The following is a 27,159-nucleotide window of genomic DNA, read 5'->3' as shown; positions in this document are numbered from 1 at the left end:
AATCCCTGGTGACCAATGCCCATGTGACATAAATATCACTGAGCCACTATACTGAACAGATTTAATTGTGATTTGTAGTCATGACAAAGCTTGGGCAAATCTTTAGAAGACATAAGTCTATAAAAGTAAACAAATTTTACCTAAATTGTATAGCCTGACATTGAGCCCTCATTGTATGGCCAATCTGCCTTGTATTTGCCTAAATATATTTTACAGTCGAAACATTTCTCCCCTATGTCTGTCTTAATATGTTAGACTTTATTCTAGTGTTATTATATAAAGCCTGTGTATATGTGTAATTCCACAGACTTGATTTGCTGTAAAATACAGCTTTCTTGTAGTCAAACGTGATCCTGTGAGAAGGTCTTTTGACTTAACTGTTTTGAAAGTCAATCCCATCCAGTGCCTCTAAGAGTTGTTAAATTAAAATGGTGTTGGAAGGAAATAAACACTCTTTTTATGACTACAAGTTCACTGGAACAGAGTACAAGTTAAAAATAAGGTAATATCTTTACAAGGGATCATGGCTGTATCATTTTATCCTGAAAAGGGAAGCATGGATCATCAGTCAGCCTATGTCCTCAACAGAGTGAAAAGTCATGAACAGAATTACCTGTTGTCGAGGAAACATGTGGTGGGCTGTAGTGGACACCTTACTTAAATGTGCATCATTCTCATGTTGTGCCATGTTACAGTGACTTCTAAGAGGCCAATGATTCTGTTAACCAGGGAACATGGGATTCCTAAGGTTCAAGGGAGCTGTGGCAGTTGGCAGTTTGCCCAGTTTTCTTTTATATTATTATTTATTCATTTTTATTGGTGATAAGGTGACCAGTTTAATTTACATAAAAGTATAGTTTTAGGGAAACTGTTAAGAAACTGTTGTTTCAGAAAGGTACATATAATCTCCACTCAGAAAATTTGGTATATGCCTAAATTAAGTTGTGGGACCCAGAGTGATATTTCGAAAGAATAATCACAATTGTTGTGCTCAGGATGTTTATACAACCACAAAATGTGATCTTAAATTTTTCCATGATGCAACTCAATGGCTTCTTTTATTAGATTCCTCATGTCTCCTAAATGACAACTGCTTTCAACCCGCACACTCCAGATAACATCGCAGGCTCTCTGTTTAAAGCCAAGATAAGCATGATGACATCACCAGGGCCCAATTCAGAGCCAAAGAATAGATTAGATTAACTTTTTACAAGCTGTGTAGTTTTCCTTGCATGACAGGTAAGCTCAACTTTATTTGTAAACTTCACTGCAAAGACAATATTGTTGCAATCACAGTGAGAACATTTGTGGGACAGTAGTAAGTTAATATACTTTTTAACATGCATAACATGTCCTAAGCCTATGAAGTGAAGTGAGCTGTTTTGTCTTGGTGTGGACTTTTGCCCCGACAGTGGTCTAGGTGAGCATTACTGTACATTGAGCTCTTTCCCACGCCTTTCTCCTCAAACTCCTCGTGTGTGTGTCTGCGCTGGGCTGTGGAGAAAGAAAAAAAGGAGGAGGAGGAGGAGGAGTGGGGTGGTGGGTTACAGTCCTGGAATGTGCGCTCGCTCCCGAGTCTTTCTTCCTCTGTTCTCGTTGGTGGCAGAGACTCGTGTACGCGCATCCCGCGACAGGAGAGACTCGTGTACGCGCACCCCGCGACAGGTCTGGAAGTGCTGGGAGGAGGCAGGACAACGCTGCTACTGGAGCGGGGAATGATGGCGGTGAGCAAGAAGGAGGTACAAGTTTGAGACTGCTAAACCAGGAGCATTTTGTGCGATGTTTTGGCGTCCAACACGATGAAGCAAAGAAAAGGTAAGAGCCTAACTAAGTTTTCTGCCTTCGAGCGGCGCTGTGTGTGTGGAGTCGGACTTACGGATTTCAACAGCTCGTACTTGAAAATGCCACAATGAATTGTTCAGACTGAGGCAGTGACGAGTTGAATTGAACTATTGGCCCTGAGAGTTTAAAACTTAATTTCGCATATTCATCTGTGGAGTGGTGTTATCAATGACACACACTATGTTTACCTGTCTGTAAAGTCTGTCAAGTCAGTAAAGAAAAGTAAAAAGCTGAGTTCAGTTACTTTCATGCTAACTCCAGCAGACACACCAACGGCTGTGCATGCTAACGTTTACTTTCAAACTTAGTTCAAAGTTAACACAACGTTTCTTCATGTTTAAACTCACCTCTAGCGGACACACATTTATTTATTTATTTATTTTTTAACTTTTTATTTATTCATATATTTTTTGCTTTTTATTTATTTGTTTATTTGTTTATTTATTTATTTTTAAAACTTTTTATTTTTATTTTTTAAACTTTTTATTTTTATTTTTAAACTTTTTATTTATTTACTTATTTACATGTACAAAGAACATGAGGTCATCATGGGTGTTACAGGTAAAATCAAAGTATTCTTTTACACATACATCATGGTATGATGTCATACTATTCAAGGTGCATACACAATCCATTTTTCCCAGCGTTCAATGCATTTCTCCAACTGATGTCTTAAAACAAAAGTAAGTCTCTCCATACAGTAAATTTCTTGAATGATCCCGCACCACTAGTCCAGTGTTGGAGGGTCTGGTTGCAACCATTTCTTAGTTATAACTTTCCTACTACTTGCCAAGAGTGTCTTCAATAAGTATTTATCCTTCTGTAGGACTGTTTCCGGTATTTTACCGAGATATAAAGTAACAAAAGAGAAATCTAAATCCACCCCAATTATTTTACTGATCTCGGTAGCCCCCTCTCTCCAGAATGAAAGTGATTAGCCATAGAGGTTCCACATTGTCTCCAACAGAAGCCTCGGCTCTGTGTGCCCGGCCACACATTTATGATTTGCATCTAGGAGATAATTATGTAACTAACTTTAAGTGACGCATGTTCATAGTAAGATAAAGGCATCCGGTTTGTGTATTAACAGATTGTACTGTCCCTCTTGTCTTTAGATGACTTCGCTGTGAATGTTTAGTTGAGACAGCAGAAGAAGAAGAAGCCCCGCCGGACCCATGGCACCGCTTTCGTAAAGTTGAGGGAAAGGAGTTCAGTAACATCCAGCAGTCGTCTCTCCAAACCCAGCTTTTTTTAATCGGGCTGCAGGACTCATTATCAAGCGAAAATGATCAAAGCAGAAAGCAAGGGAGGCGAGAGGACCCTGAGGAGCGCGTCCCCTCACAGAAATGCATACAAGTCTGACTTTCACGCCATTAAGTGCTCCTTTGATGGGCCCAAATCTGACGGCTCCGCCAAATCATATGCAAATGGTTCCAGTGACACCCGGGAGGACTCGAGGGGGAGGCCTTTTGGGACCAGAGTGAACAAGATCAAGAACATATTCCTACAGATGGATGGCCAGCAACAAGAAAGCCAAGAAGGGAAAGTAACTTTAAAGCCTGAAGTGACCCCTGTGTCCCCAACGAAGGTGCAATTTCCAGTCACCACTAACAAAGTAAACTTAAACAGTCCTACAAGCCCAGAATCACACCTTTTAGATAAAACACCCAAGGGGGATGAGGCTGAGATTGACAAAGTGGCTTTGGCAGAGAAGTTTTCTGTGACCAGGAAACTCTTTGAAAAGGGCATCAAAGAGCAGCCTGCAGCTGACAAGCAGTCTCCAAACAGAGTGGTAAACCGTTTGTCCCTAGGTAGTGCATCTGATGAGGGGAAAAGCACAAGGAGAGTATCTGGATCATCTGAGACCACTAATACAAAAACAGACCAAACCCCTTCATTAACAGTTGAATGTCAAGTCGATGGAAACACTGATAGTGAAAAAAAGCATGGGTCTAGAGTACCATTAAATGCAGGACCCATGTCCAGAAGGCTGGAGAATTATATGGCAGAGAATGAAGCACCTGTGAAAGAAGGAATTGTGTCTGCTAAGCAACATAGTACCACTGAAAACGTATTGCCTACCTCTCCAACAAGGGACAGCTTCCAACCATCTCCTTCTCCTCTCAAAGAAGCCACTAACTCTATGCCTTTGACTGATGCCACTAAGAAAAACACATCACCAACATCTTTGGGGTCCAGTGTTGTGCCCAAACCACCATTCCCAGCTACTAATACAGCATACAAATCTGTTTCTCCAACTGATGCCCCGAGAAAACCCCTCTCACCAGAGCAAACAGCCCCAGTCAGCCACGGGTACAAACGCTCCTCATCATCTGGTGATGGATTTAGCAGGACATCTGTTAGTGGGGATGAAGGCATGCCACATAGTATGGCCCAGAGGGATGGGAAGCAGCCTCCCACATCAGCTGGTGGCTTTCCGAACACCAACAGGGCTAAATTCCCTGAAAATGCCAAGATTAGTGACAGTGTAATACAAAGTTCCAACGGTGACAAACCTCCTAGCCAGACCTCCCTGGACTCGAGGGGGGTGGGCATGGTCCGGGCAGAACTGGTTGTAGTTCAGAACGAGTCATCAGAGAGTGAGGAGAATGAGGATGTGGAAGATAACGTGTTTGAGGAGAAGAAGCAGCAAAGCCCTAAAGGTCTGCCAATTGATCGAAAAACCTTCCCAACTGAAAAAAATAATTGTAACACTGCTCATCAAGTCTTAGCAACACATGTTACAAAAGAGACACACAGAATACCAGAAATTGTTGGTGAAGGTAGAGTCCTGGAAGACAATGATCAAGTTGGAATAAAAGAAGAGAGTTCATTTGTGAGTCAAGATGGTGATGGTACTTGTGAGGAAGATGATGAGGTAGCAGAGGAGGAGAGTGAGCTAGATGAGCAAGTAGACCAGAGCATCCTGCATAGAGTCTCACCAGTAGTGTACGGTATAGAGAATGCAGCATTTGTGGACGACCGAGATGTGGAGCAGGTCCTCAGGGAAGAAGATGAAGAGGAGGAGGATGAAGAAGAAGAAGAGGAGGAAGAAGATGGAGTGTATAGGGAGTATGATGACCATTATGAAGCCCCTGGACTGTCAGATGAGGAAGAACCACCCGCCAGGAGGAAAATCAAATTCTCCACAAACCCCATCCAGGTAAACATTTTGTCTTATGTTGTCTACATGCGAACTAATCTTGGTGGACTCTAGCACTTATTTTGCACAGCAGTATTATTATAAACCACCGTCTCACTGACTCAGCAACTCTGTCTGACCCAGGTGAATCCCAGCAGACATGCCACAAATTTCTGTTGGCTGAGAATTAATGCTTTTGTCAGGTGTGCTGATGTCACAGCAGCTGCACTGTATCATTAGACAAGCTTCACAATTGAAGTCTATATTATGGGTAGTCTGGTTTTACCAAAAACCAGAGGGGCAGGTAGTTTGACAACTAATCTCCTTGTGCCTTAACCCAGCAAGACATCAGGAGAGAGGGGAGAATTTTGGGGGACATGTGGTGGTAACATTGCCTGTGGTATTTTTGGGAGCTATTGTTGACATTATGTAAGAGTTTGTGAAAGCAGGGCCACGGATAAACAAGGGCAGCTGTACAGTAGAGACATGTATAAGACTTAACAGTAAAAAGAATAGTCCCCCTGAGTCACTGCATTGCTAGGGGTTTAAAAAAAAAAAAAAAAGAAATTCAGAGTAGTTCCCATCCGTCCATGAATCATGAATCACACTCATGAGGGACTTTTCTCTTCTTCCAAGTAAGGATGTGATGAATTCAGGCATTTTATTTAACTACATCTCTTTCATAGACTTTTGCTAGGTTGTGTTGTCAGAGTTGGAGAATTCCAAATATCCTTTAGGTTAAAGGGATATGAAACTTGTTGGTGTTTACTGTATAGAGGCCTAACACAGTATCTCTTCATTGAGGATTGAAGTACAACAGTTGTCAAATCTCAGCTGCCTGGGGATGTTTTTCATGGTCTGTGAAAATTACCAATATATCTGCCTCTATAATTGATTTTTTTTAGCAGCCCATAGAAAATGTGGTATTTAGACCAATGCATGATAGCATCATCATAGTTTAGTTTTGTAGATTTAAAACTCATTCTGGTCTTGTATCACAATATCCATAACATGCACTTTATACAGCCCAGCTTTGTATAAACTGATCTAAACTGTAGTCCCTTTTGATATTACCACACATGTGTTGCAGTATTTCCAGTGGGTGTTTTAAGGGTGTGGTAAAGTTGGAGTTTATCTTCTACAGTTTATCTTCCAATATTATCACATCTACACAACATTTTGTTAAAACTGGGAAGAACAAATCACTCCAGTGCATTCCAGATAGCCTGTGAACAGCTTACTGTTTATCCAGGCCTTAAAATGCACTGTTATCTCAGGGTGTGGACCCCCCCTCTATCCCAGTTATCCTGGCAGGGGGTCCTGGGAGAGGGGACTAGAAGCTGACCTGGAGCAGGACACAAACAACAGTGGGCCTTCTCTGCCCAAAGTCGAGCTATGACAAAGTCAGACACCGACACGGGTTTGTGGTTCAAAACAATATGCTAGACTGTGTCCCCTCCATGTAGCTTTTCATTTAAGGCTCCCAACAACTGCTTGTTGTAACAGTGTTCCTGTCTTGAGCTTAAAGAAACACACTTGCTGTCCAGATATTTCATTTTGTGTTCTAATGATAAATGCAGGGATAGTACTGGTATTGCTTATTTAACATCGATATGAGAATGTACACAACACTGAAGCTCAAATTAATAAAAGGTAATTTCTGCATTTAACCGATCAATCGTTGTTCCCACGTCAGTAAATTGTATTAATAATTCTTTCAGGGCAGGTTAATGTCATAAAGTTACAGAAGCCACGATTTGAAGTTCTTTATCATAAAACAATATCAGCAAACTATTGGAGTCGAAAAAGGTTGAACAAGGAAATGTTTGACATGTATGTGCAAAGCACAACTTAAACGATTAATTTATAGTGAAATTATTTTTCACCTACTGGTAAACTCTACTGGGAAAAAACATTAAAACTATGATGTCTATTTCTAATTGTTATAAGACCAGGATATTAGAATGCATACTCATTCTTCACATTCAACTCATGAATTTAGTGTTCAGTTATATGGACATAATGAAGTATACAGTCAATACTTATACTTAAGTATATATGTACAATGTTCAAATATCCACAACAGTAACATATACAAAAAATGTTGAGAGCAGATTAGCAGGAAGTCCAAAAATGTTCAAGTACTCTCTTAGGTTTTCAATTAGCTTTTTAAGTAATTGCATGACTGGTTGCATGCAATGGACGGGCTGGAAAGACCACAGAGAGATTTGTCAAAACAACGACATGCACTTGGATTAAACCATGGGGTCAAGGTTACGAGGTATGCGCTTTAGCCAATTAAGTCACACAAATGTTCCTTGCCAATTCTTCTACCTGTGGCCTGGCTCACAAAGGCCCTCCCTCTGGCACTCTGTCATTCTCCGAAGTAGTCAGAGCTGGCACTGGGGTGGAGCACTTGTAGTGTACTGTGAGAGAGGAAGTGCTTTGTGTTTCTGACTCAAAATGGGATTAGGCCCCTACGTAACCTGAGTCTGTTTTATAGAAGAGGTGTCCTGTCCTGTGCGGGAGAAAGGTCCTCTTTGTGATGTTAAGGAGACATTCACTTTCAACATGTATCACTTATCAGGGTTGAAAGATAATTTCAGTCAAGATTAGTACTCATGCGTATAACTCCTAAAAGAGAGAGTATTAGTAGTAGTAAATAAATAGGCAAACTAACTGTATTGTGAATTTGAATAAGTTCTTCTATGTGGCCCTGTACTATTTCATGCTTATAGTTTTGTGGAAAGTTGTTTCTGTATACCAGAGTTGCACTTTAGCAGACCAGTGAGATACTGCATTCCCATTGCTGCTATGTCAGTATATAAGTTAGTTATACCCTCTGGCTGTATGAGCACAGTATAAATATTTCAACACTCTTTCAAATTATATCTTTGGTCTTAGCGACGGGGTTGTTTCTTTAATAACTGCAAATAAAAACCAGGCCTGCGATATTCGCCTTGTGTGTCTGGGCTTGTCTTTATCCGGAGGAAGTGTAGAACTTTAGATCACTTGTGTTCAGCAGTTTGGAGTTATGCTGGATTTAGCTTGCCTATGAACCTGTATGGTTTGGCAAAAAGCCCTGAGTCATTGAATGATTAACGTTCCCTGCTGAAGGTATGTCACCTGCCTGGGTACAAACACATTTCTTTGGGTAGCCATGTTGGATATGGAGGGAATTGTGGTGGTTTCTGTGTATCAGGATTCATACGAGGACATTTGGTTTAAAGTCCAACCAGTTCACTATAATAAGGAGAAACCAGGCAGAACCAGGATCTACACCTGCTGATTTACCCCACCCCCACAGTGTCTCAGGAATAACCAGCAGCAGTTATTGCACAAGTAAACACATTGTCCAACGTGCAGGTGTGGATAGGTGTTGCAGAGTTCAGCATAAATGAATTTTTTTCTTGGTTTGCACTGTAGTTAATTGCACTGAGAACTCTGTGACTGTTCGAGCATACACATCATGTCAGTTTGGGTTCCCATATGTCTACTTTTGACGGGATCCGCTGCAAGCACGCGTCAAGTTGGACAGAATAGAACGACTCGGGCAGGAAGTCAGAAAGGGAAACGCACAGAGAATCAGGTTGATTCAAAAATTAAACACAATACAAACTGACTTTGTGGCTGACGGCCCACAGTGCACACAGAGTATGTGGAAATTGGGAGTCAGGTTTGAGATAGGGTACATTTTGTAGACATTACTTTGGAGCAATATAACACCAGTGTCATGGGGGCCTTGCTGTGTTGCTGCAGTAGTCCTAGACATGCATTTAGCCAAGTCAGGGCTTCGTCGTTTTTATTATAAGTTGGAATCTTCGGGAACCCTACAATATCATTTTCTTCTTTGTGTCAATATCATATAGCGGTAATCCAATTCAGAATCTATTCAATAGAACAAGATAAATGTTGCTAAGGCCTTAGGCTATTCAATATTTTGAATGAAACAAAACATGCAGATCAGCTAACTGTTGTTCAGAAAGGTCACTTTTTACTGTGGGGGTGGGGGGAGGGGGGATTGTAAAATATTTATTTATTTATTTTATTACCAAAATGCCTCACAAAACCGTGTTTGCTGAGGGTTGACTCCCAGATAACTAGTTTGTTAATCATTCAGGTGCAGCACTTGTTGATGCTAATCTACAGCAGGTCAGAATCCTACACTCTCGGTCTGTATTTCATGTGATCACTCAAAAACAAATGAGATAAACTCTAAATTTGAACTCTTGCCATTGAAGCCAACCCATCCCAAAGTGTTGTGCTTTCCATTTCCTTTTCTGAGATGGGTCTACTGTTGGCAAGAGGAATGTGTTTGACAAGACTCCACCCTAATCCAACCAGCACACAGGCCCTCCCCTTGTGGGATCCGAGTTCCCTTCAGCCACCTGGTCGAGTGGGTGACCATCCAACAAAATGTGGCAGAATACTAATGCAGGCAGCTCAATGCTGGTCATTAAACAATTTGAAATGGGATGAGTGTGATTACCTAACATGCTTTCATTATGTGATTACATATAAAAACATTAGCTCCTGCTGTGTGTTTTCACTGAAAGTAAACAATAATTGTGTGTTAGAGCATTCAGCAGCCTTCACAGGACAAATGTAGCTTTTGTGGGCCCTTTATATAAACCTGTTCAACCTGTTTATGTGTGCACTCTGGAAACTTGATTCTATGATGGCACTCTTCTCCTCTCCAACTCCACCTCTTCCTGCTGTAGGTCTTACGTTAACACTTAAAACATAAACAATGTAGTCTCAGTTACTGTCAAACAGTGTCTCCTTAACAAAGTGTTAATAATTTCAAGAGTATGCACACACAAAGTACTATATGTATATATTTAGGTCTTTCTTCCACATATGTTTACACAGGATCTAAAAACTGGGCCCCATGCCTTCCACTCTAGTTACTCTATGATCTGTGCCAGGCTGCTACCTCTACCAAAGCTCCCTCTCAGAGTGTTTTGATTTGTTGTCTTTTTGTGGGCCCACTTACAGTACAACCTCCCCAATCCGGTCCCCAGCTCAATTTTTGCACTGGCAAGATATTTCTCTGGTATGCTTTCCTCACAGCTGCTGACTCATTTCCCACATTGGTAGTCTGTTGTGGGGAGGGGGATGAAGGAAAGATGGGATTTTAGTTTTGGGTGTGGGCATATGTACTTTTGTGCATGTGAGCACGTGTACCCAGACAGACCGCTGTAGTTGTTGATGAATGAAAAGCCCACACATACTGCTGGGAGCTAGGGTTTGGGAGAGTATGTTAATATGAAGATGGGAAAGAAGTGTACTTACCCACATCACTACCTCAGTGACTGCAGTTATAATTAAGGGGAAGACATTGGCATACAAGTAACTTGTAAGATTCCATCTTCTGGATAAAGTTCAGGCTATAATGTAACTTGTTTTGGCTCTCTTGCTTGTTGGAGTCAGTCCGTCTAATCAACAGCCGTGTTTTTGGTTTTGGTTGATAGAGTGCTGATCCATAAAAGAATGGTTGTTTAGTCTGATAAATGGAGACAGTAATAAAAGTGAGCTGTGTGTGTGAGGCTTGTTTGTGTGAGAGAGAGGCTAATAAAGAGATTCATTTCTGTCTTTCTCGCAAAGAAAACAGTGGTTGAGTGATTAGGTTTCAGCAAAGAACAGGACATTGTTCCAACAAGGCCTTGGAGTCCATGGCAACAGGAAAGTCAGACATGGGAGACGGGGGAGAGTCCAATCTGAATGGTAGCCGCTCATCTAATGCCAGGGCCAAGGATGCAGTGATGCCCCCTATTTTCCATTAGCCTTCATTTTCAACTTTTGATTGCCAAGGTCCTTGAAGTCTAAATAAACAAGCAGCTTTCATCCTTAACAAAAATTTGTGTCTGTTAGATTTGTTGTTCACGTTCATAGGAAGGGAGAAGCTGGTGAGCCTTGAAAGTCCTTTTAAGCATGTCAGAATTTCTCAAAAGATGCAAGTAGGGCAAAAATGTCTTTATTTGTTTGTTCAACTGGCCTTGCATTCCATTGGTTAATAACACCCAGTAACCTATGAATGTAAAGCATAATAGAGAGCTCATAGTTATGCAAGAAAGAAAATAATCTTAATGGATACAAAAAATTGGAGAAAGACTAAATTGAGTGTTGAAGTTAACAAAAAGCATTGCTGCCTACACCACAAAACTGTGGTAATGTGCTCAATCAATCTACATGGGAAAGATACCTGCAGGTGTCACAAACAGGGTCTGAATTTAACACCCACTAATTGCAAATGCAGGTACATATTCAACACATTTGGTGTAGCTGCAGCTTCTCCCTCTGCTCCTCTGCTGTCTGCATGTCAGAGCATTGCAGGGATGCTTTGACACACCAACATGATGAGCTCACACAGACGAACGGCAGCCTTCAGGCACACCTGTTCACTTTTAGTGCAATGGAACATAGTCTGTGATCTGTACAAAGTCTTTATGGTCGGGAACGCACGTGATCGGGTCTAACATTCGGTTTGACTGTTTTTCCATTCACTCTGGCTTTGTCTGCATTTGTCAACAGTCAGTAACTTACCAACAGTAACGTTATCCCACAGCTGCTCTAGCCTGTGAATTTATCCTTACAGACTCTGTTAAACAGTTCTGTGTGGTATATCCAAACACTGAAGATATAGTGCTTGCTAAATGCACACTCTTCTTTTTGCTTACAACCCTGCACACCTTAGAGGCTGATACACACGTCCACGCTAAATGAACTGTCTGCTTATGTTACAACTGGTTCAACACTGTCAAAGCTACAAAACTTGCTATTGTAAATTAAAGCAAATTTGTTAATCACAGATGGATTTAGTTTTGAGTTTGTGATGTTGTAATGCAGGGGCGGTTCAAGAGGGGAGCAGGGGTGGCTTGGGCAGTACTATTCTTAAAAATAAAGGCGATCAATAAATATATTTTTTATAATTTCTCAGTTAACTGATCTGATAAAATGATCCACTGGAACATAATACATAACAATTAAATGTACTGACATGAATGTATGTTTAAAAAAAACACAATTTGAGTGAAAAAGATAATTTCAACCCTGGTGCCAAAACCTGTACTTACCGGTATCTTGTTTCTATGATGATGAAGTATAATGTAGTTAAAGAAATGGATGTGAAAATCAACAGGATGTTGTACTTCAAAAAGTCATTGTTACAAAACAAATAAGAGTTCAATCTCTTATTCTGGCAATCCTCCTATCTACAATGTTTGGGCCAAGGCTCCAAAGGCTACATAGCAAGGAGACAGAGGGAAGGAGAGAGAGCGAGCGAGCAGGAGAGAGAGAGCGAGCGAGCAGGAGAGAGAGAGAGAGATTGTTTGTAGTCGATTCATAGTCTTGACATACGTTTAGCCTAGCAACACGTGCTCAAGTTTGGGTGTTCAGAAACATCTGCCTCAGTGAACCTGTGTTTGCACCTATAACTTCACGTTATAGGCAAAACCTTAGGTGTAGCGTTAAACGTGACAAGCTGGGTTGGTAATTTCAAAATCCTGCACATTTTAAAGTTTTAAAGACATTTAAAAGTAAACACGAGTATTCTAAAATTGTGATTAAATATTTGAATTAATTTAGAGCACTAGTTAAACTACAGTTCCTCTCTGATCTAAATTAAGCCAAGTTATCAGCAAACTCAGATAAAAAATCCAAATGTTTTCAGGGGTTTGACTTTAAAATGAGCTGTTTTGTTCAGTCCTGATATTCCGCTATGTAATTCAAATATCTTTTATTGAACAAGTAAATCGGACATACATTCAACAATATATTTCAGACTCGGTTTTATAGTTATTACAATTGTGCATGTAACCCTGATGTTATTTGAAGCTCAGATATATTGATGGGCACAGAGGTAATATTTAAATAAGGTTGTTAAGAAATAAAGTGCAATAACATGCAATTTAAAGAACAGAGAAACAAACAGAGTACAAATAATACTAAAATAAAAAAACCCACCCACCCAACCCTTAGAGACCTTCACTCTTCAACCATCTCAGTTGTTGTACAGTGTGTGCTCTGACGAGGACTGTTGTATTCGGCCAGCAGTTGCAAGATATGATACAAGGGGTTTCCAGGTTTTATTGAATTGTTGTATTAAAGTCTGTCCTTCAGAACATATCTTATCCTTTCCAAATGGAGAGTGTTAGTAAGATTTTCTAACCACAATTTAGAGGTAGGAACAGTTGCGCTTTTCCACAAAGTAAGAACTAATTTTTTTGCCGTTATAAGACAATAAGAGAGAAAGTACCGCTGTGTTGTAGTTAGTTCTCTAAAGGTCAGAGATGTTCCAAGAATGATGAGCAGAGGCTCCGGTTTAATTGAAGTATTCATGACCTCAGACATAATTTTGCAGATATCAATCCTGAAAGATTTAATCCTTGGACATAAAGCAAACTATGAAGAAGAGTTGCCACAGAAGACTGGCATCTATCACATTTAGGCGATATCTCTGGGTATATTTTGTGTATTTTTTTTTTTCGAGTAGTGGAGCCTGTGTATAATTTTAAATTGGATAAGACAGTGTCTTACATAATTTGAACAAGTATGGCTCAAGGCTTTTCTTCCATAAATCTTCTGAAATTGATTCACCAAACTCTTCTTCCCACTTATGCTTATAGCTTTCAGATGAGGGGGAGCTCATTGATAATAGAGTATTATAGATATGAGATATCAACTTAGCTTCATATGGGGAAAGTTTTAGACAGTCATCTATTTTTGATAGTGTTACTGTCTCAAACCCTTTTGAGTGTTTCCGGATATAATCTCTAATTTATACCGAAAAAATTTGTTATTCTCAAATCCATACTTCTGCTGTAATTGTGTGAATGAAGCAAAGACATCTCCTATATATAGGTCCCCAACACAGTGGATGCCCTTTACGCTCCACATACGGAAGGTTCCATCAAGATTAGAGGGGGCGAAGGAGGGGTTCCTAGCAATAGGAAGTGCAAGGGATATAACACTAAGATTAAGATTAGACTCGATTTGCTTCCAGGTATGAATCATATTGTGTATAAAAGGGTTATTACTATAAAGCGATTTATTTGTCTTAGTTGGAGCTAGTAGGATTGCACCTATGGAGTACGGGTAACAGTTTTCCCGCTCCAACTTCAGCCAATCAGACGATGGTATCGATGTATCTAACCAAAAGGTAAATGTCTTTATAACTGAAGCCCAACGGTAGAGCAAGAAATTTGGGAGTGCTAATCCTCCTTCAAGTTTTGGTTTACAGAGATGTTTTTTTACCTATTCTGTGGGCTTTGTGTCCCCACAGAAAGGGAACTATTAAAGAGTCCAAGTGTTTGAAGAAAGATTTTTTGAGGAAAACTGGAATGTTTTGAAATAAATATAATAACTGCGGGAGGAAAACCATCTTCACTGCATTAATTCTTCCTATTAAGGAAATAGGCAGGGTGTCCCAAAACGACAATCTAGTCCGTAATCTTATTATTAGAGGGGGAACGTTTGCTTGGAAGAGAGAGGAGTATTCCTTTGTTACTGCAATTCCCAAATAGGTGAATTTTTCTAGAGAAATGTTAAATGGGAGATTATCCAGGTGACTCAAGTCGTTTAGGTGGATTGGCATTAGAACACTTTTGGTCCAGTTGACCTAACCTGTCTAGAAGCGTTGGAATAGTTATTTGAGGGCGAGTTATAGAAGGATGTCATCTGCGTATAGCGACAACTTGTTGGTTGTTTCTTTAGTGGTGTATCCATGTATCTGGGGATCTAGTCCGATATATTGAGCCAGAGGTTCGATAGCCAGAGCGAAGATTAAAGGGGACAAAGGGCAGCCCTGTCTCGTCCCTCTATGCAAACTGAACTGGGAGGAAATTATCCGATTTGTGAGGATTTGAGCTGTGGGATTCTTGTAAATTAATTTAATCAGCGATAGGAATCGATTTCCAAGGTTAAATCTCTGGAGAACCTCAAATAAATAATACCACTCAATCTGGTCAAAGGCCTTCTCGGCGTCAGGCGCAAGTATGACAAGATCAGCGGGTGGCCCTCTCTTTGTGTACATTATATTGAACAGATATTCCACTATGTAAAGCTCTACATTCTGGGGTTGTGGACTATTTTTTGAGACATTCAAGGCCTTGGAACTCGCCACCTTGGGCTCTTGGAAACCAAGAGGGCTCTTGCACTGATATGAACTCCAAATGATTTACTGGGATTACCAAATCACAACAGGTGGTATTCCTTAATCCATTTTTGAAAATTGTTATGCTCACTTTTGCGTGACTTAGAGAGTGGATTACTATTATCATCTCTGCCTGGTGTCAGGGGTATTCAAGGTAAATAGCACAGTTGTTTTGTGTTATGTCCCTCAAGGCTGGAGTGGAGTTGAGTGAAGGGTCATACTCTTTGACCGAAGGTGAAGGGATTAGTTTTTTCTTTGTAGTGTTGTTTTTGTTGTTGTTATCTATTGTACTGAGGACAACACTAGTTGCCTCGAATTATTGATCTTGTCTCCATCCACTGCTTAGCTCTTCCCAGCTGTGCCCTACTTTCCACGCTGCTCATGTTTTACTGCACAGTGTGTATTAGCCTTATAATTCTAACCAGACAGCCCCTAGGACACATTCAATGTTTTGCTAGGCCTTTCTGCAGAGTTCACAACTTCTTAGCACTCTGATGAAGGTCTGAAGAGTATGCATGCATCATCTGCTTCAGTGTTGTTGACACTAAATGGACATCTGTTCAAAAATGCAAAAGAACTAAGAAAGCAGTTTTTGCAGTCAATTCAAGAATATGTAGCATCATTATCTCTAACGTTGGCCACAGATGATATCTTAAAGAGCCCATATTATGCCCTTTTTGGGGTTCGTATATTTAATCTATGTACCTACTTTTGTATGTTCACAATAGCTAAAGTTCTAAAAAAAGTGTCTGTTTTCATGTACTGCTCCTCCTTGCTCCCTCTACACTCTGAGTCCGTCAGCTACGCTCTGTTGAGCCCAAACTGTTAGACCCCACGTGGGCCAAGTCTGCTCTGATTGGTCTGCCGATCCGCTCTGTCGTTAATGGTCAGTTGCTCAACACACGTCTCGGAAATGTCAACATGAGCTGCAGGGCTTGCACAACGAGCCAATGGGCTTAGATCAGTGATCTCACACTGACAATGACGTCGGACTGACAAATTTTTATCGAGAGGGGCTAGAACCGAGCGTTACATGCGGCTAATGCTACAGCTAACAGGAGGACGTAGGAGAAGCCGCGCTTCCGCGGACTTTGAATTTTTGCACATAGATGTGCCTAAACATGCACAGGACACTTGGAAAACACACTAAAGGGCAAATAAAACCAGAAAAAGCATAATACGGGACCTTTAAGGAATGAATCCAATGTAAGTGGTCCAGCCTTTATCTTAGGTTTAGGTGTCCCTCAGGAGTGCACTGGTGCTTAAGATTATTTTCCCGCTCAAATGCAATTTCTCTCAGTTCTCAAATTAGATATTTATCCTAGTTTGGTCTTCTAAGATCAATAAGAATAATTGAAAAGCAAAAGTTGTTTTGAGTAGATCCTGTAGCTTGCCCTATATAAAACTGTATCTGATGCTTAACTGGCTGCTAAGACACAGATGGTGGTGTGTTAATGCTTTGAATTATTATTTTGACCAACACAGGTCTTCAATACCTTCTCCAACGAGGAATATGATCGACGGAACGATGACGTGGACCCTGTGGCAGCGTCTGCAGAGTATGAGCTGGAGAAGAGAGTGGAGAAGATGGATGTGTTCCCTGTGGAGATTGAGAAAGGTGAGTTTAGCAACACTGACGGTAGATTCAAATCAGTCTGCACACCACTGAGAAAACATATTTATTTAACAGTTTGAACTTATTACAAATGCTATTTAATGGTATTATCTGTATGATCATCAAATCACACAACTCATACATCAACTAGTTTGATTGTTTATTTATATTTTTTATTTAAAGTAGTATTCTGTATGTCAGTGTCGAAGGCACTGACATACAGAGAATATATAGAGACATATAGAGAACTGAGCCTAATTGTACACAGTTCTTCATTTACCGCTACCACAAACATCATACTTGCTCTCTATCAGGAGACAATGGACTTGGCATCAGTATTATAGGAATGGGAGTAGGAGCTGACCAGGGTCTTGAGAAGCTTGGCATTTTTGTGAAAACCATAACAGAGGGAGGAGCAGCTGAGAGCGATGGACGGTGAGTAAAAAGCTCTAAAACTTCCCTTCTTTTTTTTCTTCTTTTTTTTGTATAAAGACAAAATTCAAATCTTGTTCAGTAAAAATTCAAATAAAAACACAAGAGTCACTTGTGATGTTTTTGTACAACCGGAAATGTGACACACATTCACTGAGGACTGCACAACCACAACAACTCCTTATGTCACACTCTGGGAATTACTCATCCCCCCCAGGGCTCAGTGACACACTAGACAAAAACAACTGGATTTATTTATAACTTTGAAGAAGCTAAAGAAAATAGTCTGGCTCCTTCTGTTTCCCAAGCATTTCTTTTTTCACGTGTTTCATCACCAGCTAAATCGAGGCTACTTTATTTTTTTCTTTCTTATCAACTAAGCTGGCTGGGATGCATTTCTTCACTGTGTTTTGAAAATATTTTTCTTGTATTACTTTCTTCTGTATCTCCAGCATACAAGTGAACGACCAGATAGTGGAGGTCGATGGGATCAGTCTGGTAGGTGTCACCCAGCTGTTTGCAGCTACAGTCCTGAAAAACACCAAAGGCACAGTGAGGTAAGCTTAAAGTCTCTTTTCTCGAAAACAAAACAAACTTGTCAAAAACACCTTGTTGGTGAAAAGACTGAGTCACCACAGCTATCTCAAAAAGATATACTGATAAACATTTGACTTTATGACAGTGATGTTTTTTCCTATGAAAATGGCAAAAATTCTTAATATAGAAATAAAGCGCCTGCTTATTTAACTGAAACCCAATTATCCTGGAATCATGATTTTGTTTCTCATATATCTTGTTTTAACACACTGCATTCTTAAAACAGATTCCTGATTGGACGAGAGAAGCCAGGGACACAAAGCGAGGTAGCGCGCCTGATAAGTGAGACACTAGAGCAGGAGAAGAACCTGCACCAACAGCAACCAGACTTGGATGACCCATATGAACACTCCACAGAGGAGGTGAGTCATCTGGACAGCCCAGGCGCTGCTCGGACTCCTACTTTGTTTGTCATGTGGGGGTATGACACAAACATGAGAATTAAAACAACAGACCTTGGCTGATGTGAGGCATCAATAATTACACTGTGGATCTTCATTTGAATGCTCATTACAAGTCAAAAACTCACAATTACGATAACTCTGCCATGACATGAACATAGCCTTAGCCCCTTTAGCCCCACCCAGTTTGATCCCACTCAGCTCAACCAGGAGCAGGGTGCAGCTGGCTGTGAGTAAGCCGTGTGTCACAATCCTCCTGCTGTGTTGGAAGGTGTCCATTCTATTGCTGCCTGTCTGCCGGAGTTGTGAAATGTTTGCTTTCTGAAGTTCAAGCTGCCACAAGCCCCTGGTTTTACGAAAGAGAGACTGGGTAGGCAGTAAATATGTGAGAGTTACCCGAGCAGACATAGATAGAAAAGGGAATGTTGCTTAACTTACATCAAGGAAGTGGAGACTCGGCGGGTATGCAAAGCGTGTGTATAGGTGTGTTTGTAGCCTTGTTCTGTGAGTATAATGTTGATGTTAATGCGTGTGATGCTGGGGGGGGTTTGCCACAGACGGTAACAGTCCAGCAATTTTCACTTCTGATGTATTGATCATTATCCCAGACTGTGAGGATCATTGTTGACACAATGAGCATGCTCTAAGCCATGTAGGGTGTGTTGTTGTTTGCCCTGTGTGATGCCATGTGTGATGCCATATTTCAGGAGGAGCGCTATGAGGACGAGGACGGAACAGATGATCAGATTCTAGGCTCCAATTTCTCTCCAGGGAGGAACGTAGAGGTTTTAGAGGTGCCTGATTCAGAGTCTTTGTTTATGCCGAGCAACATGGACGGCTCTCAGATGGCCTTCAAGTTCAAAGAGGTATCGGCCACATCATGACTCTTCAGTCAATTCAAATAAAAATAAAAATTGTAATATTCTGTGCAGGCCAAAGAAGAATATCAAGTCAACACAGTAATTGTTCTAACCAAAACGTTTCCTTCTTTTGCTCTAAAGCTGCAGCTCAAACACGGCATTGCCTCAGCTGAAATAAATCAACTAAAGGAAAAGGTATGATGAAAATGATATCACATTTTCTTTTTATTCATTTATGTTTGTTTATGATGTCAGTAATATTCACATACAATACAGCAAAAATAAATGTACAATATAATTGAACACACAAGACTGATAACAAGTGGAATAGAAATAGACAGTGATAACCAATGAGCTTGATATTTCTACTTACTGCAGAATAGTTTTGATGACTGTTACATTGAAATTGTTGATATGAAATGTTGATGCGCTTACTGTAAATACTTGAATAAGATAACATAAGGCTTTTAGATTAAATTTGGTACAACAACTATCTAAAGCCGATTGCTCACCTTCTAAACAAGTGCAGCTTTAAGGCCACTAAAGTAACTTGTCACTTTTTCTGTGCAGCTGAGAGCGTCTGAGGAGGACAGATCTTTGTGGGAAGCCAGGGAGTCTGCACTGGAGCAAAGGATCGAGGATAGCAACGAAAAAATCCTCAAGTTGGAGAGTTTCTGGCTGGAGGCCCAGGATCTGTGCAAGAGTGTGAACGAACAATTAGTTGAGACTCAGGCTCAGCATGAGACCCTGGACAAGAAGTACAACAAGGCGAAGAAGCTGCTCAAAGACTATCAACAGAAGTAAGTTTGTCTGAAGTTACACAGCGTCGCACTGCTGGAGGGGTCAATGCTTTTGAATTCAGTGGTTTATTCAAGTCAATTTATTCATTAAATTCACTTAAAACAAAAAAATGTTGGGCAGAAATATTTTTGTGTTTAACCAAATATTCATTTAGACAAATTTAAAAAAGCTTAATCAATTAAAAGTAAATCAGTAAAAGGAAAAATGTTGCAGTCAACATATAACTTCCTTCAATCATTCCTTGAATCATTGAATCAACTGAATGATTGTGTGTATGTTACTGTATGTTACTGTATGTTATAATTTGCTTTACATGTTTCATTAATTAGGCTTGTTAAACTAAGCTATGACCACTATTGAACATCAAATCAAACATGTTAACAAGCTGAATGACTGATGGAAAACTGTGTATTGATTCCTCTCCAGGGAGATAGACTTTGTGAAGAAAGAGGAGGAGCTGAAAAAGATCCTGGATGAAAAAGACAAGTGGTACAAGGAGCAGCTGGAGACCTTACAGAACAGGGTAAGACGCCAGCTCTAAAGGACCACAGTCTCTAAGACTACACAAAGCACAACAATATAATGACTCTGAGTGTTGTTTGGTCCACAGATAGCTGCCCTGGAGTCAAAAGGGGCCTCAGGTGTGGAGCATCAGAGTGGTCAGGACTCTGCAACGGACGCAACATTAAGTGTTACAGACTCGATGACTAACACACATTCAGATGACTCAGTGCTAGGTACAAAAGGTTACTAGAATTGAACTCGATTTTAAACAGACATAAGTACGTCACACTTTGAAAGTGTCATCTGTTAAACATTCACCAGCCCATCTTACACTCCCATCTCGTTACTAATTAAAACTGTACAAAGGTTCTTATGACCCACTTGATGTTTGTTGTTTTTCTGTTTTGTAGAACAAGACTGGAGTGAGTTAGTCCCTGAGACTGAGCGCTTGGACACCAGCGCACACAGAGCAAAAGGCCTTCTGGCTCAGAGAGCTAAACGTCAGCCACCCTCTCGAAACAAACTGAAGGAGAGCCTCACTGTGGCTTCAGGTCACCCAAAGGTCAGCAAGGAACAGCTTATAGAGATATGCTGCTTTTTCTGAAGCAAATCCGAGTCCCATAGTGTATGAGTTGTGTGAGTCAACCTTCTGAGGCCAGACTTCAGTATGGAAACTGAAACCCTCAAGCAAGTTTATGGTCAAAACATTATCCTGGAAACAAAGGGGGTCAAAGAGCCCGTCTCTCTTCTAACAGAGGAAGCCATTGTTAACTTGAGTAATATTTAACTTTGTCGATAAGAGCTGACCCATCATATCAAACAAGGTGGGATTTTATGCAACTGTCTTGTCATGTTTCATCAAAATATGGAAATTCTCCCAGGAAATAAAGTTAGCATGGTGTGACCCTCTGTTGTGCTGCTGAAGCCGAACTTTTCCCTAAAAAAACAAAAAAATAAATTCACTCACGGCTGTTCTAAACACAAAACGGTGATTATTTCGAAGTGCCTATAGAGGTCAACAGTGGTTCTGGAAGTAAAAATCCCATACATTTTCTCAGTCAGTTTGATTATTAGCCATTATGTCATAACAATCCAAGGTAGGTTGCTTTTGCACCACTATGTGGATTTTGAACTCTGTTTTAGTTAGCAGTGGCAGAGGCTCTACATGTACAGTCTGTGTGAAACTGACTCACTGTAGTTAATCAAAACTAGAGATCAGAGCACTCTGTTTTATAAATAGTGTCCATCTCGTCTTCCTTCCATTGTCTTTCTAAATAATGAGCTTTGTCCCTACAGGAAACTGAAGAAGATGAGGAGCAGGAGGAGCAAGAATCTCCCAGGAGGAGGAGGTCCATCCAGGAGGCCCTGTCCCTTCCCGTGCCTGTCTGTTATCCTGGGAATGGACAAAAAGATGATCCTGCAGAGACTAGAGATCTGTCCAAGAGTAAGACCGAGCTGTCCAGCAGCCCTTCTTTGTCTCACTCACTGGGAGACAGTGTTGAAAGCAGCGGAAGCCCCTCTTTGTCTCCTCCAAAAGAAACCTCCTCACCACACTCTCCCTCCGGGTTCATGCGCAACGTCAAAAAGAGGGAGTCCAAAGGCAAGAGCAAAGAGCTCAAAGGTATGTGCAAGATCAAAATAAGATGTGTGCTGTAGAAGTGCTTTCTGATGCATTGTCTCTGAACCTGATTGTTGTTGTGTGTTTTCAGAGGAGCCAAATGAGGCCTCATCAGCAGGGAAACACAAGAGACGGTTTCCAGACTTTGGGTGAGTTTGAAGTGATTATTGTCATTTGTTTCCAAGTTAGAGTCATTGTTACACTAACCCAACAATACACCTCGTTATCAACAGGGGGCTGAGGAAGTCAGGAGGAAAAGGGAAAAAACATGACAAGGAGGCTATGAGAGCATCTTTAGACAGCAGGTATGTTATATTCATTGAACAGTGTAAATCTGATTAAAATGTTTTTGTCGCATTGTATCTGGATCATTTGCAGAAGAACTGCAGTATGACTGGAGTATATTTTACTCTTTGGATGTAAATGTTGAGCTCAAGATAAGCCTCACTCAAGATAAGCCTTCTACTGATGGTTAAGTCATTGGTAATGAAACATAAATGTAGCTGACACTTTTCTCCAATGTTTAGGGGATCAGCAGAGTTGTTGGAGGAGTCTGGGGGGAATCTGTCTCCTGCCGATTCAATGACCTCCATCCCGACCTGTATGCCGTTCTCCTGGTTTGGTGACAAAGAGAGAGACAGGGACAGAGAACCCTCCTCTTCCAGCAGCAGTCTACCATACACTGCTAATGAGAGCAGCTGTGAACAAAGCCAGGATCGAAAGAATAAGGTATGCAAGTTTAAGTGAAAACGGAGAGTATTAGAATCCAAAATGTAGTTGTACTATGTCATAAAAATACAATTGAGATAGATCATATGTGGGATTGTAATATACTGTTGTCCTAACTGCAAGAGTAAAACTAGTAGACACAAAAGAGGATGCTTTCAGACACGTGCCCTTCGTTTGCGATTTCTAAAAATGAGCTTTAACATATAAATGCTACAATAACTGGATCCATATGACAGCCATCAGAGAGAGCCAACAGGGAAGGTTCTGGTGGCTTTTTCAATGAGCTTGCAAGTAGTGACATATCAAAAGCATCCAGAGAAATGCATGGCCAACTGTCATACAGGCTGCGGTCAGGCTTTCCAGACTCCCATGATGCCGTTTAATGAGTTCAAGACACAGACTGAATGGGGGAAGATGTGATCACATAGACAAAAGTTAGTTTTTATTACTGTGAACATTGTGGTAGTGTTTATCAATGCTTTGCTGCATGGACATTAATCTCTGTGAACCATGTTTCCTTCAAACAGACAAATCTCTCCTGGTCTTCTTTATTCAGTCGATCATTAGATTTGGTACAGTATATATACACATTTCTGTTTCACCTTTGATTCTGGATGAAACTGTTGAGTATCACTAACTAATATAGATCTTTGTAGATAAATGTAGATCAATCATTTCTCACCCCCAATACATCCTGCTGGATGCATTGAATAATTCTCAGATCTTTTGTAGTCGGTATGTGGTAGCATTATAACGGGTTAATATATAAAATATAACTCATATTAATGAATCGTCAAGTTGTCATTGTCAGAAAATTGGCTTGAATGAGAGGAAACGAAAAGTAGTTTTCTTGGGCTTGTTGCAGCAGCTAATCAGAAGTTTTGTCAGAGATGTATATGTCATAGAATAACTGCTAGCCTTTAGCTAACTTGTGTTTTATGTGATAGAATGATTCAACCTTTAATAAGCTGCTGTGCTTAAACTTGTGCTTAACTGATGCAACAGCCTGCTGTTCTAAACAACATCTCTTCCTAATTTAACTCCAGTTTGAGTCCAAAAACAAATTGAATCACTTTGCCACCAAATAGTTGATCTTGATGTCATCTGTTCAATTCAACTGAAAACATTACCCCATACCTGAAATGTGTGTGCTTGTTTTTGTGTGTGTTGAGGTAGTGTGTTAGATGTTGTAGATTAGAAGTTGTTGATGGTTTTTGGTGGTGGACTGGTTTTGGATTGCTGTCTCGTTGCTGTGTTATTTAGTGCTTGTTCTTCTGTCTTTTTTCACATGTTGATCATCAGTCACTCACTGCTCACATCAATGACCTAGATTGCTTCCACTGCAATAATAATTTTGTTCATTAATCTTAATGAATTAATCAGTTTAACTTATCCCGCACATGTGTGATGTTTGTTTGCTTCTCTTTGCAAAGATCTGTTGTTTTGGTGTTGTTGACTCCAGTAAATACGTTCCTTGTTTCCACTTGTTCCAGAGTTTTTCAGTCATAGATGATTCTAACCCTGCCAGTCCCAGTTCAGACATCTCTGGGTTAGTCGCTGAACCCAATCTGTCTGGGCGCTCACACACTTTAATCTTCTCTTCCAGCGAGGTGAGTGCTCTCCTTGTTGCACAGTCACAAAAGCTGTGTGGGACGCCTTGATGCTGTTGAAAGGGGGCATTCTCTCAAGCATGCTCTTTGAGCCTCTCCCCGCTTTCATAGCTGAGGTTCAATTGTGAATGCGGAGGGAACAGAGGAGAGCTGCATGTTAAAGCTGTTAAAGTTTTGTATGAAAACAAGTGTTGTGGCTTAGCCTTTCTTAGGTCAGCTGTGATGTTCATAGCTTGCCTCTGTGTGAACCGTCAGCCAGTGCTTTATGTTTTTTACAAGCTTTGGCAGACCACAGAACTGTTGACTGCTCTGCTGCCCCCTTGCTGCTGTTTCACCATTTTTTTTCATGTTAGTGTCAAGTGTGTCACTTTTTCTTAGTAAAACAGCATAAAGAAGACACAGCTGCTGCTGAGAATGTTATTGGTATTTTGTTGTCATGCATGTCTGTTTTCTTTTTGCTGGCTTGGGAAAAGTGTTTTTTTTTAACAGACTCTGCCCTACAACTTGTTTTTGTTTGATGTGAATCTACTGTGGTTGCTGTTACATTTTATTTTGGTCCTCAAGCCTCCCTCTCCCTTATCGAACTGATTTTCGGCAGTATCTCTACTTATTAAAAAACATTAAATGTGCACAGAGGAAATTAGCATTTACTGAAGTAATTTTGTGGATTATGTGGGAAAACATTATTTACGTTTACATTTCACCACTTGTTAACATTTAACATGGAAACAAACATTATTGGCATAAATCTGTTGTTTATTTAAAAACCTATAACACTAAAAAGATGAAGGCCATATGTGGTTGAACGTCCGTGTAAAGAAATGCATTTTGAAATCAAGTTATCTTTGACACTCATTGATATTCAGATGTGTGTTTGTGTTTTTAAGTGTGTGTTTGTTGTGTGTCCTTTGTAGACTCTGGATGATGAGCCCGTAGCTCCAGGAAAAGAATATCACTGGCAGAACCGGCCTGTGTGTGAATGGACCAATCAGCAGGTCTGTCATTGGCTGATGGGCATGAATATGGACCAATACACACCTGAGTTCACAGCTAAGGGAGTGGACGGCCAGCAGCTCTTACACCTGGACAGTGACAAGTTGAAGGTAAAATGATGATGATGATGCAATAATAATACAGAATGAAGTCCTTATTTAGTCCGGCTGTCAGCCTTTTACTGCCACCTTGTGGCCACGTTTTAAAAAAAAAATCTTATGAAAGATTAAGGTGGAGATGGGTTTTTTTATTAATCACATTACTGCAACATCAGAGGGAGAAGAAGTCATGACCCAAATAATCTATGTGGATGATAATAGAACTTAAGTTATGTGTTTCAACAAAAGATAATGCACAGTAGAGTACTTTATAATGGAGTTTATAAGGACATGTTATTAATCAGGCTGAAAGTTCACTTGAATATTAAATCCTGAAGAGTGAGGTTAATGAGTTTTTTTGTTAAATTTCCAACAGGTTCACCAAAAAGAACTGTTAATTATATGAAGCTGTCTTTACAGTCACTTTGCAGAATAAGTAATCAGTCAGGAATCAGTCAATGGCGAAAAACAATGGTGAGCTCTTTTAAGACATGGTGTCATTATACTAAATAAGTTCAACCTTTTCCCTCAGGCACTTGGTGTGTCGAGTCAGAGCGACCGTTCAACTATCAAGAAGAAGCTGAAGGACATGCGTAAGGCTCAGGAGAAGCTGGAGAAACAGAGGGAAAAAAAAGAAAAGGAGGGGCGACGCAGCGGGAGACTGCCAGCCAGTACTGACTCTGTCTGCTGAGGAAGAAGCAGTGCTGCTCTTTAAACTCACACAGTTCATAAAGTTCATTCCTAGCAGAACCTGAGCAACCCTTTTTTATACTCTAATGCCATGACGTCTGGGTCACATGGTGTTTACGGCAGCAACCAGGGAGCATAACTGCCAGTGATGTTCCTGTCGGGACTGAGGTGCCAGAAGTGATTCATATTCAAACTGCAGCTACTATTTTCTTCTCTTTACAATTTCTCCCAAATATTTTCACTAAACTGTTTTTACCTAAATTCAAGGAATGTCCTTATGGGTATGTGACCAAAAAGGAACACATTTTTACCACTACAAAGTTAGACGCTGTTATTATTAGAAGTCTGTTTAAGATCAGACCATGCACACGTTTACCTATGGAAGTCAGATGTATACTGCTTTATCAGCAATTTTTTATTTTTGCTAGTGACCTGTTTCTGTGCCCGTCTTTTGCAGGAACAGTTATTGTACAGTCAGATAAAAGCCCTATATTTGTCTTTTAAGCTTCAAAGGGCAACAAGGTTTTAAATGTATGAATACGTTTTATACATGTGCCTATTAACTGCATATCTTTTTTTATTACTTAAATGTCATTGTTCTTTTTATACTATCTTCATTTTTCTACTAAGTAGAATAGCCACGCTGAGGATTTGATGAATCAAAAGACACAAAAAAATCAAGTAGAGACGATGTGAATGCTGCTCTCGCTCTCCCTGACTCTGGCTGTGTGTTGCTGAAGTTGGACTGGATTGCTCCATGTAAATACACACAGCATGCAGGTCTGCTACACACACACACACACACCTCACAGGTTTGTAAGACGTGCCTATGACAAGGACTTGTATGAGTCGGGAGAATAGTGTCACGTTGGAAATGTGAGGCTGAAAGATGAATTGTTCACAGCAAACCCAAGTGCTTCTTTTTCTCAAACATGACTCCATGTCCTGTAAAGTGTACGACATGTTGGACTGCAAGAAAATCATGTTTTCCACATCTTACGGAGAAACATTTCTTGGTACATACAGCATCAATAAACTAATTTTCACTTTATGCAGTTTGTTTGGTTTGCTTAA

General features: G+C 40.4%; 1 protein-coding gene across 3 annotated transcripts; it reads left to right on the top strand.

Annotated features, from left to right (window-relative positions):
• Positions 1-1,656: 1,656 nt before the first annotated feature.
• On the top strand, positions 1,657-27,136 carry ppp1r9ala (protein phosphatase 1 regulatory subunit 9A-like A). Of its 3 annotated transcripts, XM_020651455.3 has the most exons (20): positions 1,657-1,815; positions 2,958-5,005; positions 16,623-16,755; positions 17,067-17,187; positions 17,637-17,741; positions 18,008-18,143; positions 18,890-19,048; positions 19,184-19,237; positions 19,613-19,842; positions 20,270-20,366; positions 20,454-20,580; positions 20,758-20,909; positions 21,644-21,968; positions 22,057-22,114; positions 22,199-22,270; positions 22,493-22,694; positions 23,222-23,266; positions 24,188-24,304; positions 25,219-25,407; positions 25,928-27,136. In XM_020651455.3, exons 2-20 carry the CDS (start codon positions 3,128-3,130, stop codon positions 26,084-26,086), a joined length of 4,359 nt encoding a protein of 1,452 aa, XP_020507111.2. In that variant the 5' UTR covers positions 1,657-1,815; positions 2,958-3,127; the 3' UTR covers positions 26,087-27,136. The 3 variants fall into 3 exon arrangements, with proteins under 3 accessions (XP_020507111.2, XP_020507112.2, XP_020507113.2); XM_020651456.3 differs by lacking the exon at positions 23,222-23,266; XM_020651457.3 differs by lacking the exons at positions 23,222-23,266; positions 24,188-24,304.
• The last annotated feature ends 23 nt before the right edge of the window (positions 27,137-27,159 follow it).

The sequence above is a fragment of the Labrus bergylta genome, chromosome 13 (genome assembly GCF_963930695.1).
Source record: "Labrus bergylta chromosome 13, fLabBer1.1, whole genome shotgun sequence".
NCBI classification, from domain to species: domain Eukaryota; kingdom Metazoa; phylum Chordata; class Actinopteri; order Labriformes; family Labridae; genus Labrus; species Labrus bergylta.
This window is presented reverse-complemented; position numbering and strand designations above follow the sequence as displayed.